Source organism: Leptidea sinapis, chromosome 24, assembly GCF_905404315.1.
Source record: "Leptidea sinapis chromosome 24, ilLepSina1.1, whole genome shotgun sequence".
NCBI classification, from domain to species: domain Eukaryota; kingdom Metazoa; phylum Arthropoda; class Insecta; order Lepidoptera; family Pieridae; genus Leptidea; species Leptidea sinapis.
Genome location: NC_066288.1, coordinates 12,057,291 through 12,072,410, shown reverse-complemented (window position 1 = coordinate 12,072,410; position 15,120 = coordinate 12,057,291). Strand labels below are relative to the sequence as shown.

Genomic DNA, 15,120 nt, shown 5'->3' with positions numbered 1-15,120 from the left:
AAATAAAGGATTTAGAGTAATAATATTTGGAATAGAATGATTTGTAACTATAAATACCAACTACAAGAAATAAGGAAGACTCTGGGATCATATATCATCAGTAAGTATTTGGTGTTGTATTAATTTCAAAGTATGTAAAGTATAAAATAACACGAAGCGTATATTACAAAATATGAAAGATGCCATTGAGTGTCAAGATGTCACGCATACAAGCATCTAATAGTTGCCCAATTAAAAAAACAATTGTTCTTTGGTAATGCGGTATCAAATTGGAGCGTAGCGGAGACCAATAAATAATCTATTGCTATGAATGGATTTTGTAATGTTTGAAGTACCGAGAAGTCTCGTATTTGTAGTTTGAGCAACAAGGAAAATTACAACAACTATCTTGAATTACTGTTATTGCATACATAAGCTGACTACGATATAAGTAGTATTTTTCTTTGCGAAATAATATAAAGTGATGTGTAAACCTTCTATTATGTGCATTCTTTCCTCCTCAGTTGTTCGCTCTTCAGCCAATATTACTTCCTCTGAAAAAAGCAATACAATTCTTATAATTATGAAAATTTTCTTCGTTTAGTAGTATATTACAAAGAAAGTGAAAGAACAACGGCATTTTACCTCAAACACACAAGTTATTTATTCATGTGAGTCAAATAAATGACTTTTATGAGAAGTGGCAGTAACTCATCGCAACTCTTTTAACGGCCGTTTTCAATAACCTATCTATTCTTAGTTTAACTTACTAAAGGTAGACAAATCTATTCTATTACGCTTACTTACATTTCAATAACCTATCGACATAAAGCATTGGACTATATTTAAATTGGACATAACTATGGATCTTACTTACATTTCAATAACCAATCAACATAAAGCATTGGACTATATTTAAATTGGACATAACTATGGATAGAAGATCTTGTCATTAAACGGTGATAGCAATGTATCCGTAAGTAGAGACACGTTATTGAATACGGCTGTAAATCAATATTTTCAGTTTCATCAAACAAATTATATTAAATACAACCTATGCATCGTGATGCAAAAAAGTACTTAAAAGTTTCAACGTGAAAAATTAAAATATTAAATAAATAAAAAAACTTCAATAGTTATTGAGTAATTTATTTTAATATAAAAATTAATATTAAAATTTATAATTTGATTTATATAAAAAATATTAAATATATAAAATATTAATATTTTTTTTTAATTACAGTTATTTTTCTTATTTTTGATGTTGAAATTGCTTTAATTTTCCCTATTATTAAAACATTTAATTTAGCTAATTTAATTATCACACACACTGTAAATATAAAATATTAGTAAATAAAGTAAAAATAGTAGAAAAAGATATTTGCAAACATTTAAAGAAAATATAGCTTTAAATTTAAAAACGAAAGCAGGATTCGCGATAACAGGATCATCCAGCCACCACCTAAAGGTGAATAAGGTAGAGAACAGTATAGTGTAAATCTGATCTAATTTACTCACCAGCTTTACATATCCACTCAACATAGCCATTGAGTTCTCTTTCTAGCTTCTGCTGTCTTCTTATTTTAAGATATTCTTGTCTATTTTCTACTTTTTCTCGCTCTTTAGCAAATTCACTGAAAAATAGCCACATATTTGCTACTTATGTTAACTAAATGAGTTTACTAAGATTAGCAGCACATAACATACATATTCTGCTGATATTGTTAGTGAGATACATGTGAATAATAGCAGTGATAATGGAATTCATGATGTTTAAATGAAAACAAATCAAATTGAACTCATTAACGAAACGAAAGATAAATTATACAAAATCAAACAAAACTATAATCATCCAGAAATTGATTAAACTAATAATAATTTAGCATTGTATTAAGCTTTGTATTTGTCGATCAACTTCGGATAATATTTTGTGCTAGCGGAAAAGAATACCGCATAGTTAGCAGTTAGGAACATAGATCACTCAGCAAACACAAATCACACGCCACACCTGCTTCTGTTATCCAGTTAATGTACCCAGTGAAGTCTTGATTGAACATTTGCCTCGCTCTTTCCTTTTGGTACTGAGCGCGACGCTCGACTCTAGCTCTTTCATTAGAGAACTCTCTGTATATTCAATTTTTACTTAATAAACAGAAATTAAAATCAAATCAACAAAAATAAATAATGTGATGTCGTGTGGCTTAAATTTATTTAAAGCTTATATTTAAAGCTTACCCGCTAAGTACACCGAGAACTAGGTTGAGCATAAAGAATGAACCCAGTACTATGAGAGGCACAAAGTAAATCCAGTTGAATGTACTACCTAAGGCGTCATTTGTCTGAAACATAACCATATAACACATTTTAAGAGCACTTTATAATAGACGCGATAGAAATTTCTAGTCCTACAAAAGTATTTATGGATGACAGAAACGTATTTGTTTTATTACATAAATTGAGAGTGAAAAATTTTCTAACATTAGCGAAATGTTTCTCCAATTCTTTTTGAAATGGATTGTAGCTGCTTGTAAACAATTCCCATTTAATAGTACAATATAATTCTGAATGATAAATGCGATATACGAAATATATGTGGTTTATTTGAGCTGAACTTTACCATCGTACCAACACACAGGAATAGCGTCTCCATCATAAGGACGTGTGGAGTGGATAAAAAAAAGTGGGATTTCTAAGAAACTATCTATCACCAACTAAACTATGGAATCTACTTGCAACACGGTATTTACAGGTTGATAAGGCATGGATAACTTCAAAAAATCTTACATGTATAATGTATATAATATGTATAATATACGTAATCCTATAGGTATAGCTTTCATAGGTATTTTAGATTGCCTGTTCTTGCTAATGTGATCTCTTAGTTTTTTTTATATTTATTGGGATTGTACATTTTCGCATAACTGATTGCAATAACATTAATATGTCAAATAGCTACGACAACAATCCAGATATTAATATGAAACCTACCCAATAAAGGATGGCAGTCCAGCCCTCCATAGTGATACATTGGAACACTGTGAGCATAGCGAAACCGATGTTATCAAACGACGTTATTCCTCTATTTGGCCCCTCCCACTTCTCTAAGCACGTGCTCTTGTCATATGCGCACACATTCGCACCATAAGGCGCCAGCGTTTCATTGTCCGCGTTACATGGCGTTGGTGCATCTCCATCATTTACTATTTCATCTATAAATAATTTATCCTTATTATTGATTTCTTCAATATCGAATTAGATTTTATTAGAGCTTTCACCAGCTCATTCAAAGCTACCTGGCACCTGACCAGCATCGCCTCGTCATTTTTCGACCACTCGTTGTCTACAAGTGGGTATATGGGTGTATTACCGCGTTGTTCCCGTTGCGTAAAGGTCGCGGTGTCCGCTTAGAATATGTATGCATCGGTCGGACAGCTTACGAGCAATGCGTTTCGATTTTGCTACAAAGTTGATTTAATGAATGTTTTTCCATACAACTTCATATAAAGAATACTAATCGAACGAGGCGAGGCGGTGAAGGACGGGTTGTCATAGTTTTAATAAGTGATAATTTATAGTGTTAATAATAAGTGATAATATAGTAATAACTTGATTTACTTACTTATATCTTCTAAGCTATAACAAGTCTTGTGTAGAGCTCCTGAATAGAATTCGAGTCCTATGATGGCAAATATTACTATTGCAAAAAGCACCAATAGACCTATTTGTAACAACGGAGCCATTGCCTTGATTATAGACTTCAAGACAACTTGCAGACCTGCACAATACAAAATGTATTTAATAATTATACTAAGAAGTACAAAAAAATTGACTTACAATTTTCTATTTCGAAATTTTTCAAATCCAATTGCAGTTTAAGTATATATCAGAATGATAATGAATTTGTCAAAGAATAATTAACTCAAATGAATTTATTTATGAATGGGTGTATAAATTTTGATGTTCAAATTAAATCAATGAAGCCAATCTCAGATAAGTCTTATTAGGTTGTAATACTAGAAGTATTAAGGAAGGATACAAAATTGTTAAGCAATACGAGACTAAATCCAAGCATTACAGGAAATACTTAAAAGACAAGGATATTAAAATATGAGCAAAATATTATAAATGTACGTGCAGACAATGTGATACGTACTGTTGTATAAAGTGAAATATTGACATGAACAATTCAATTGTCAGATCATAGTATGGGGAATGTCAAATAGAAAAGATGGTTCTAGAAAGTGTACGAATTCTTTTGATTTTTTTTTTTACTTTATACAGACAGCTATAGCTAGTGATGCTAGAAGTGCTAAACTAAGAATTTATAACTCACTAGGAACGCCCGACACTAATTTAAGGGGCCTCAGCACCCTAATGGCACGCAAGGTCCGGAAGTCGACCTCGGGCGCGATGTCCGGCATCTGCGTGACGATACTGCCAAACACATATCACTCGATACTATAGCTTGTACTAGCATCTAACTTAAAAATAAAATCACTACCAAAGAATATGCTTGTTCGGGGAAACTTAAACACACTACGCATCATAGTCACATCGTGTTTTCCGAAGTGCGTAAATAAAAATAGTACTGCCACATTCAGTGATCAAAAAAATAAACAAGCACATTCCTCTATACTGAAAACAAAATACGAGTAATATCTACATTCTAAAAAAGAATAACTAGTTACTCGATTATCATTTAGCTAAACACACTTTATTTTACCAACTTTTATTAATCTATGTTTATCACACCTATGTATAATCGTAATTTAACTAACGCATCAGCTGTTTATCTGTGAACACCTACAAAAACACAATAAAATTATAACAAATATTTCACTAGTATGCAACATTTATTAGACGTAAATGGGAAGTATACTTAGCATTGTCAAATCTCACAAATAATTTAAAACCACGCAGCTATTTATCACATTGTTAAATCTTGCAAGTGGCAGAATCTCGACGCTACACTCGTCGCTAAAACTTTAATCTCTATTTTCAATACTAGCGTTTTATAATCTACATTAAAATCGAATCGTACAACTAGCGGAAGTATTCTAGAACAAGAATAAGGTAGTTATTATGTGAACTTTTCGCCAATTACTGTGAATTACTTGGTATCCGCGAGACGAGCTTGAGCGGTCGAAGCACTCTGAATGAGCGCAGCATCCGCAGGTCAACATCCACGTTGTATTCGGCGAATATCGTCATCGACCTAATTTTGTTATTGAATGTTTAATTGATGAACCCCATCCTTACCTAATTAATCTAATCTTAAAGATTTACCAATTTTTGCAAATGTATCATCACCTTTTCCAAGTGATAATTTTACAAAAGTAATTGGAAATTTATCATCATTAAATTTAAACATAAATGGTGAATCTATTAAACATGTCGCGTATACTTACCCTGTTACTACAACGAAAAAATCCATGATGTTCCAAATATTTCTCAGATACGATCCCCTGTGTAAAACAAAACCTAAGGCTAAAATTTTTAACGAGGCTTCTACACAAAATATTCCTAAGAAGTATTGCTCGGTGCTTTCCTGAAACAAAAGAGATATTAGATGTAGAGAACTTTTAATAATAAAATAAGGAGAGTAAAAAATGTTATCATTGTAACCTAAAACTTAAGCAGACCAATTTTTTTATGTTATGCAATAGCTAAATAGCGACCTGTCAAAAGTTTCAAATAAATGTACAATATTGGCTTAATTTTTAACTTTTTCACTTTAATTTTAACTATGCCAAGGAATACAATGATGCAAAACATTGCGCAGTGTATGTTAATGTCAGCGTTACTGTTAACGTTAAATTAGACTTAAACCTTAAAAATAACATCTAATATGATGCAACCCAGCCTTAGTTTAGTAAGTTTATGTGTGTTTCTGTGGGCTATGCAAGATTTTATTAAATAATATTGCCTTCAGGATCCTTCCTATTCTCATTTATAATATCTTTGGTATTAATTATAATTACCTACGTGATTTTCTTTGTAAATATCAATTTTAAACCTTTTTTTCGGACTTCCCATTGACGTAATTGCTCTTAACGGTACGAGGGTTAAGGATATTGTTTTAGTATGAAGCGAATGACCTAACCTTGGCCTAGGGTTTCACAAAGCAAGTTACTTGTCAATTTGATACTCCGAGACACTTCGTCATCATTCAATGAAGAGTGTGGTCTGTCAAGGTGTGCTGATTTTGTGGTTGAAGATTGTGATTAGCTTGTCAGGATCGGAAAAGATGTACTTATATCAACTACGGAAAGGTCTAGGTGAGCATTAGAATATAACATAGTGACAATAACATAATATATTGCAACAACATAAAAACGTCATAAAGATATGATGATTACGAACTGATATTCGTAAATGGGCTATGAAATGAGCAGAAGAACTATTAAGAAACTTCCAGCCCATCTTTTAAATCATATATCAACTATTTAATATAATATTATACTATTTAGGTGGCTTCCGCAGAACCGGACAAGAACCATGCATTATTATCCTTTAAATCATCTACTATATTATAATAAACCTTCATTGTCAAACAAGCTTTGATATAATATAAACTTTCTTAAATTCCCATTATAGTACATAGTCCACGGCTTGCCTGACAAGAGGATTGGGTTGGAGAGTTGGAGAGACAATTTCCTGGGTGCTTCTTAAAAATTCTGGGCATAATGCTCCAGAAACTAAATTCCATAGTTTGATTGTACACAACCGAAAGTTCAAACTGTGCAACGCACAATAGCATACTGCATTTGCTTAGTTTTCCAATTGGTATTAAAATTTTTGGAAAAAACGAATAATCCCTTCTACTTGTAATCTATTTACGTGTACATTGAATATATCTTTTAATGAAAATAGTTGCTGTATGTTCTACATAATAGCAAACGTTAGTTAGGTTTAACGCATTTAAGTTTTTTTACGTAACCCTTAACTTTTAATCCCCTGAATTTGTATCGATACATACAAAACTCTTACCCAATTTTATGTATTAAGAGTCAGTTATTACAGAAAAAACACTATCAGCCTTACAAACAAACCTGGAAATAAACCAAGAATATACAAAATGCTTACCAATAGATGTTTTGCTCAAAATAGGTTTATTTAGAAGTATAACGTTTCGCGCGTTTATATTATGCAAGGCTGCCTGACATTCGGAAAACTTCGGATTTATCATGTTATTGACAGTGTGTTCAGCGATATAGTCAACATTTTGCGTATTCTTGGTTTATTCTCAGGAATTACGTTATACCCTTAGATTAAGGATTGGTCTGTACTGCGCTCCAACTAGATACCGCAGTACCTAAGAACAATAGCTTTTTTATTACGGCAACTATCAGATGCTTGTGGTGGTGCGTGGGATTTTAACAGTCAATGGCATATTTCAAATTATGTAACACACGCTTCGTGTTATTTTACATTAAAATTATTAAAATACAAAATACTTACTGATGATATTATGCTGTCCCAGTGTCTTTCTTATTTCTTGTAGTATTATTTATACTACGCAACCCGCCATTGTAATTTCAATCATAAGCATAAGTTTAACAGAAGATGTGGCAAGTCAACGTCACACATTGTTCGAGATTAGCTCGAGTACGCCAACTTGGGCGGTATGTAGTTGGAGCGCAGCAGAGAACAATCCTTAATCTAAGGTTATACTAACTTTATTTGTAAGGCCGTCAAGGTCTGTTTTGTAACATAATTGTCGGTTTGTAAAACGGCTGATTATGCAACCTATCTGTATCACATATGATGAAGTTCTTACCAGGTTCTGTGCTAAGATGGTTTTATCGCCGTTCGGCAGATGCTCCTCAAGCGCCAGCACCACACAGTTCGCAATGATGGTGAGGAGTACCGCGTACTCAAAGGGCGGCCACTCGATAATAAACTTTGTATACCTGAAACGTACGGTTATCACATTATAATCAAATAAAAAAAACAAAAACATTATTTATTCAGCAGCATAGTTAATAGAATTTTAAGGACTTCCCTTTTAAGAGCTAAGGAAGACCGCTTTTTCCAACGTATAATGCTAACATATTTAACAAAAACAGAAATACTTAAATAAACTAATCTTAAGTATAAAATAAACTAATTAGAAATTGTTTCTATATTTACTATACATTTGAAGATAGTATAATATTTGCGTGGCTCTCACTAAACTTGTAAACAATATACCTACATAAAAACACTTGTTATCGTCTGAAGAATGTGCGACCACTGTGACTATAGGTAATTTGTAGTTTTACGAAAATTTATTTAACAGGAAAAACGGTCAAATAATTATATTATTCATTTACTGCTTTCAGTGAAATTTTCCGCATAGAACGTCTCTTAAACTACATTGAAGTCAAATGAACTTTACTCAAATAGGCTAAAACTTTGCATTTAAGTCAATTTAAATATTTAATGTAAATTACTTAATCCACCATATATTCGGAAGAAGTAAGAGCTGGTGAAAAGAAGATACAAGAAATTCAACCAAAGCCACTCTTCCAAACAATGAGAATTTTAGATTTATTGAACAAAGCATACATGATTTTATAAACGATACGTCACTCGAACAGTTGGCTCAGTTGGAAAGAGAAGGCGAGAGGTCGCGGGATTGATTCCTGCATCGTTCAAATTTTTGTTTTCAGTTTTATTTATGTAATTAATCCCATAAGTGAGGGTTATCACGTAAAACATAACGAATTGTTTATAATAACTTTAATTTTAAAAACATGATGCAGAGTTTCTGGTAATAGGATCATCCAGCTAGCCTTGTTCTTGTTCCCCAAATAAAAAAACAAAACTCGTACTACACATAATTGTTAATGTGATATTCGCAAAACAGTATCTAAAAGTCGCTTTATTAAATTGCAATTCAAAACCTATAGAGCAAAATAGTCAACACAATTTTCTGCAATATTATAAGGCTTTCAGTTTCAGAATATAACGTTAGTATGAAATTAAACCCTATATCCGAGTGAACGCTAGAGTTAATTAGAATGTAATGAATAGATGAACCTGACGATGTACAAGATTATTCCTTTGACTTCCGACAATCTAAGTCTTACAAGTTATGCTCAAAACTGTATTCATGTCATTAACGTTATAATCTTTATATATTTAACTTTATAATCTTTATCCCTACTAATATTATTAATGTGAATGTATGTTGGTTTGCTACGCTTTTACGCCGGAGCTACTGAACCGATTTTGATCAAATTTGGTACAGTGATCTACTGGAGCTTGGGAATGGACATAGGCTTTATCTCGGAAAAATCCATGGATCCCGCGGGATTTGTGAAAAACTGAAATTCACGTCCATAAGCTATACTATACCAAAAGTAGGTTTATTTTGCCATAGCAATCTTCCTCGAAATAAGATTCATATAATATGTTGGGAACGGAAGTGAAAACGGAAACCGGAACTGGAATACATGAGATAATCTTCAATTCCAAAACTTGCTTATTAATTTAAAAATTGAATTTTAATTTAATTGAAATGAATCTGTGCACACACAAAGGATGACGTGACCACTCCGACGAACATATCGGATAGATGGCGCTGGTGGCAGTGTATCTTTTGAAGCATAGTTCTAATTATTTATATTATGAAATTTTGTATCGTTGAGTGGGACCAGGTGATTATTTCTTAACTATTACAGATATCAAAAAACTCTAAAACTGATATCGAAAGTGCGCTACCTAAACAGTACAGTAAACTTTTTTTTTAATTTTGATATTAAACAGTCCCACAAATTTAGTATGAGATTTGTAGACACTACAACAAGATAGAATAGGAAAGTGAATCTATTGTTTTTAACCGACTCCGAAAAGAAGGAGGTTCTCAGTTCGAACGGTATTTTTATGTATATACACCCTATTACGCTGAGATTTATGATACGATTATCTTGATTCTGTGATTCTAAAAATTTGGCATAGTTTGGCCCATTTTATGAACAATTTTATGAATGTTTTTGTTTACGTGGATGATGTTATTATAGTTTGTGAACTGCTTTTTTAGTAACTTTCTTTTAGATTGAATACATATTATTATTATTAAACAGTTTGACGATAAGTGGGTCTTAGGTTGCCTGTCATTCATAGCTAACAAACACGCTTCACGATATTTCAGTGTCTCACATGAACGTGAAATAGGGGATCTATATTGTTTATGTCACGCGGAATCTTTTGTAGGCATACGGATACCATAGCTACTTAAAAAAATAACTATTTAATATAAGACGATAAGAAACAACGAAATCTAATTAATGACACTTAAAAGTAAAAAATAAAAAAAGTACGTTTAAAAACTTCAAACCCATAAAAGGTATAAGATTTGTATAAGAGGTGTATTAAATTAAATCTTCATTAAGTTTATTTTATACTTTTCAGTTTTCGAAGTCGGTTTTTTAAACGTTGTTATTTTTGTAATCGATTTTGATTGACAAGTCGTAAAAAGCCACGCTTGGAGTTAGCTCCTTAATATTGCTTATACACTACTATATTTTAATGGCCGTACCCAATATACTATCTACAGATAGAGATAAATTACTACCTTCTACTGTCAGTAATCTGAAACTGTCCCAATATACCCGATAAGTCATTCTAATCGCCTTATATTGGAACGCGTGAATTGCAATTTCCATAAAAACTTCTATCGCTGGTAAGCTATACGTCGTCCCATTAACAGACAGCGTGTACGGATAAGTTACCGTCGATAAGTCTATTGGGACAGAAAAGTCAACGATAGTTACGATTTTTATCTCAAGTAAGAGATAGACTGAATATTGGGAACGTCCGTAAGTCTATGGTTAGAAGTTTAATTAACTGTCAACGCAAAGAGACTTCCAAGGCTTTGCTTGTGAATACACGGAAAAACGAACTTTTTCAAACATGTTTAACGCTCTAATGACAAACGTGAACGGTTTGTTTGACACTTTTATCAAAGTTCTACGTATGAGCCCTTATGTAAGGCTGCACTTCGCTTACAATCTCTTTTATCTTTTCATCGCATTTTGTGTTACATTTAGATATGAACCGACAAAGTGAAGTAAATTGGATTTTGTTGCAAAATAAAGAGTTATTATTTGCTATCGAAATATTGTGAGTATCTACACGAGGAATTATCGGGAGATGTTGACTCGCCTATTTCTGAAACGAGACTGCCAGTTTCTTATTTATTATTAATTATCGATGGAAATCTCTTTTAAATATACATTTGTAGATGCGAAACAGGTGTCGAATGATTGACGACAAATCTTAGCCCAATATGGTCATCCTATTGGACGCTGGTCTTAGAACAAATATATTCCCAGGAGTTTTAGAGTACATAAACTGGAGTGAGCAATCAATCTATCCACAGCTGCTATAGCCTTTTCTATTTGTGTTAACGTATTGTATCGCATATTAACAATGAACATAAAATACTTTTAAAAAGATTAAAACCCATGTAATTGCAACTGTGTTTTTTCTTTTACATTAGGTTAACCCGACGTTTCGTGACGTTTTCAGAGCACGTTTTTGGCGGGACGTACATTCATTCCTTTATCTTTAAACATGTAATAAAATCATAATAAGTAAAAACTGTAAATTCCTTATAGGCCGGCAACTGTAATTCCTCTGGTGTTGCAAAAGAAAGTGGGCGGCGGTGATGCGGCCCGACGTTTCGTGACGTTTTCAGAGCACGTTTTTGGCGGGACGTACATTCATTCCTTTATCTTTAAACATGTAATAAAATCATAATAAGTAAAAACTGTAAATTCCTTATAGGCCGGCAACTGTAATTCCTCTGGTGTTGCAAAAGAAAGTGGGCGGCGGTGATGACTTAACACCCGTACGCTCGTTTGTCCTCCTTTTACCATAAAAAAATATTTCTTGCAATTCAATAACTGTGGCAGATAAAATAATTTTAAGGTAGATTCTCTAAACAACAGACAATCATTTCTGTACCTTTGCGGGCTTTTTGAAGTTATATACGGATCATTAAATATACTACGCACAAACCTAATGTAAAAAGACATTTAAAATTATACGCGTTTTAATCCTTTAAAATGTATCTTATTTAAAACTCGCGTTAATAAAAGAAAATACAATTAACATATTTGTTGAGTGATTTGTAATGAGTGACATTTTTATTTCAATATTGTTCATTCTACAAACGTAAAATAGCACGAGGAATAAAAAAAAATTATGATTTTTGTTTTGTTACGCCAAAGAAGTGTAAGTCTTCTTGCGTGCGTATAATATACATAAGTACACCCACATTTTTATTTGACGCGCTGATCCAGAGTGAGTTGGTCACCTTCATGAACTCTTTCTAATTTTGAATCTTTTCGCAGGTACCATACCACAGCAAGTACACGATGTTTCTTTTACCTTCATTGAGTCGAATTAGAATACTTAATTAAAATATCGGAAGCACATTAGTCACATACTAATTGGGGGGAGTAGAATTGGCGACCCTCGGAAGAGACAACGGCCCTAGCCTTTTTTATAGAAGAGAAGGAGAAACGATCGTAAGTGCCACTTGATATTAAGTAATCACCACCGCCCACATCCTCTTGAAACACAGGAGGAATCACAGGAGCGTTTCCGATCATTTAGAATGGTGTACGCACTTTCGATGTCGTACCGTCCTGAAAACACCGCACTAGAAAGCACTGTGGAAGACCACCTCACATCCAGATGGTGGGAATGATATCCCAATTTGTCGAGAGTACGTGCAAAATGGAATAAGGCAGCAGGAATCAGGTTAAACAGTTCTTCGGAGCACTCCCCGTGATGAATACCATAAAAGACACAAAATACAGCGACATCTCTATGACACGCCATCTAGCCGTTAAAGCACTGAAGCCCGCCAATCTTTTACTCCACCGCCGTTCAGATTCGAACATAAACAGGGTTCTCTTAAAAGAAATTATGAAAAACAAGGAACAAGGCATTAAGATAAAAAATGCATTTGATACTTGTATTCTCCCCTGCGTCACATATGGCTGTGAAACCTGGGCTTCAAGGAGTATTCTAGGGCTAAAGCTAAAAGACAAAGTTAGACATACAGAAACAAAATTTACAGACATTTACGTATCGACTAACTATCGTAACTAAAATGGTGATGGACTGAATATTTGCTCCGTTGTCAGCAAGATGACCTCCGTTGGCACAGGATGCCGGCTAGATTATGGGTACCACAACGGCGCCTATTTCTGCTGTGAAGCAGTAATGTGTAAGCATCATTGTGTTTCGGTCTGAAAGGCGCCGTAGCTAGTGAAATTCCTGAGCAATTGAGACTTAACAGCTTATGTCTCAAGGTGACCAGTGTAATTGTAGTGCCACTCAGAATTTTAGTGTTTTTCAAGAATCGTAATGGGCAGGTCGTATCGATTACCATCAACTGAACGTACTGCTCGTCTCGTCCTTTATTTTCATATAATAAATCAAAACTGGAGCAAACGGGTGACTGACTGTCTGATACCCAAGAGACGGCCATAGGAGTCGAGGTCGAAAAGTGAGAAGATGGGAAGACGAGCTGAAGATCACCTTAGGTCCCCTTTCGCTAAGAGTGGCGGCAGATAGAAAACAGTGGAAATTGTTTGAGGAGGCCTATGTCGCAAGGCACACCGACCTAAGATACATAATCAAATTAAAATTACTTTATTCATGTAGGTTAAGCAAATGACACTTGTGAATGTCAAGGTTTTTTTTTTCTTTTTATATCTACCGTCACTTTGGAAAGGATTGATCTTTAATGAGAAGAAGTGGCAAGAAACTCATTTCTACTCTTTAAATCATCATTTATAGCTTCATTTTTTAAAGTCTAAATAAAATAAAATGTAAATTAATACGTAAAAACAAGAGTTATTGAGTACAGTGGATGCACCAATCAAAATAAAGGTATTTTGTGAGTATTTTATTAGATACTATACAAAAAAACAATAACGTTAATCAGATCATCCAGCCACCACAATAATTAGCGCCCACGAGCCTGACGCATGGGCCATCGCCTACCTCGACCATATTTTAGGGAAGCGAACGACCCGTCCTACGTCGCCGCCACAAGCAGTGACATTTAAGCCAGCATGAGAGAGCCTGTTACGAAAACTAAACCAAATAATAAAAAAAAGAATGTTCGTCTTCATATTAAGCATATATATAGTAACCCAAATATTAATAAGTTCAACATTTGGGTTTAAAGGTTTTTAAAGGATTAAAACGTGTGTGATTGTACCTGTGTTTTTACATTAGATTGTTGCGTAAAAGTCACATTTTTATTATAACTTTAGTTAACCCGACGTTTCAAGGCCTTTCTGGATCTCGCTTTCAGGGGGCTTCTGGGAGAGCACTGACACGAAACGCCAGAGGTCGTGGGATCGAGCCCCGCATCCTTCATAAAATTTTGTTTTCAAATTTTATTTGTGTATTAATCCTAGAAGTGAGGGTTATCACTTTAAAAACATAACAAATTGTTAATAATAAAAGTGTAACTTTTATGCAAAAATTTTAATGTAAAAACACGGTTACAATTTTTACAACACGCGTTTTAATCCTTTTAAAGTGTTTTATTATAAATGTGTAACACTCGCGTTAATCAAAGAAATGCTAGGCTTTATTAATTTTATTATAAAAGCGTTCTCACCTCCGTATTGGGTTTTCGTCGGAGAATATAAAGAGCGAACTGGGCCCTGGCGTAGCGGGCTGGTGGGCGCCGCCCATCGTATCAGCTGACGCCGCGCGAGCCTGCGCGCCCGCCGCCTCCTGCGCTGCCGCCAACCTGGAAGGTGATCACCTGCACGTTAGCACCAGAGCAACGACATTTATTTATTTATTAACAACAACCACAAACACATCATTTACCAGTGGGAGAATATTAGAATTCCTGTCTCCCAAATTAGAATTTCATCAAAAACATGATTCGTAAAAAAACCAAGTGTCGCAACTCACTTCTTCAACCGTAAAAAGTTGGAAGATCCATGTATTAACAGTGGGAGGCTAATTTGCACAGAATGCCGGCTAGATTATTTGTATCACGGTGCATATTTGTGCCGTGAAGCATTAGTGTGTTTCAATCTGAAGGGCGCCGTAGCTAGTGAAATTACTGGGCAAATGAGACTTAACATCTTATGACTCAAGGAGACGTGC

At 34.0% G+C, this 15,120-nt stretch overlaps 1 protein-coding gene across 1 annotated transcript in view; it reads right to left on the bottom strand.

The window, feature by feature from the left end:
• Positions 1–473: 473 nt before the first annotated feature.
• The window catches only part of LOC126971827 (voltage-dependent calcium channel type A subunit alpha-1-like), a 75,434-nt gene continuing 60,787 nt past the window's right edge, over positions 474–15,120 (bottom strand). The window contains exons 2-11 of the mRNA XM_050818256.1: positions 14,618–14,752; positions 7,760–7,892; positions 5,388–5,527; positions 4,313–4,413; positions 3,599–3,754; positions 2,968–3,188; positions 2,215–2,318; positions 1,988–2,103; positions 1,498–1,613; positions 474–533 (exon numbers count right to left, since the gene is read on the bottom strand). Coding sequence (XP_050674213.1) covers positions 1,585–1,613; positions 1,988–2,103; positions 2,215–2,318; positions 2,968–3,188; positions 3,599–3,754; positions 4,313–4,413; positions 5,388–5,527; positions 7,760–7,892; positions 14,618–14,694 — 1,077 coding nt within the window. The 5' untranslated portion in view covers positions 14,695–14,752 and the 3' untranslated portion in view covers positions 474–533; positions 1,498–1,584. The remainder of the gene's footprint in view (positions 534–1,497; positions 1,614–1,987; positions 2,104–2,214; positions 2,319–2,967; positions 3,189–3,598; positions 3,755–4,312; positions 4,414–5,387; positions 5,528–7,759; positions 7,893–14,617; positions 14,753–15,120) is intronic.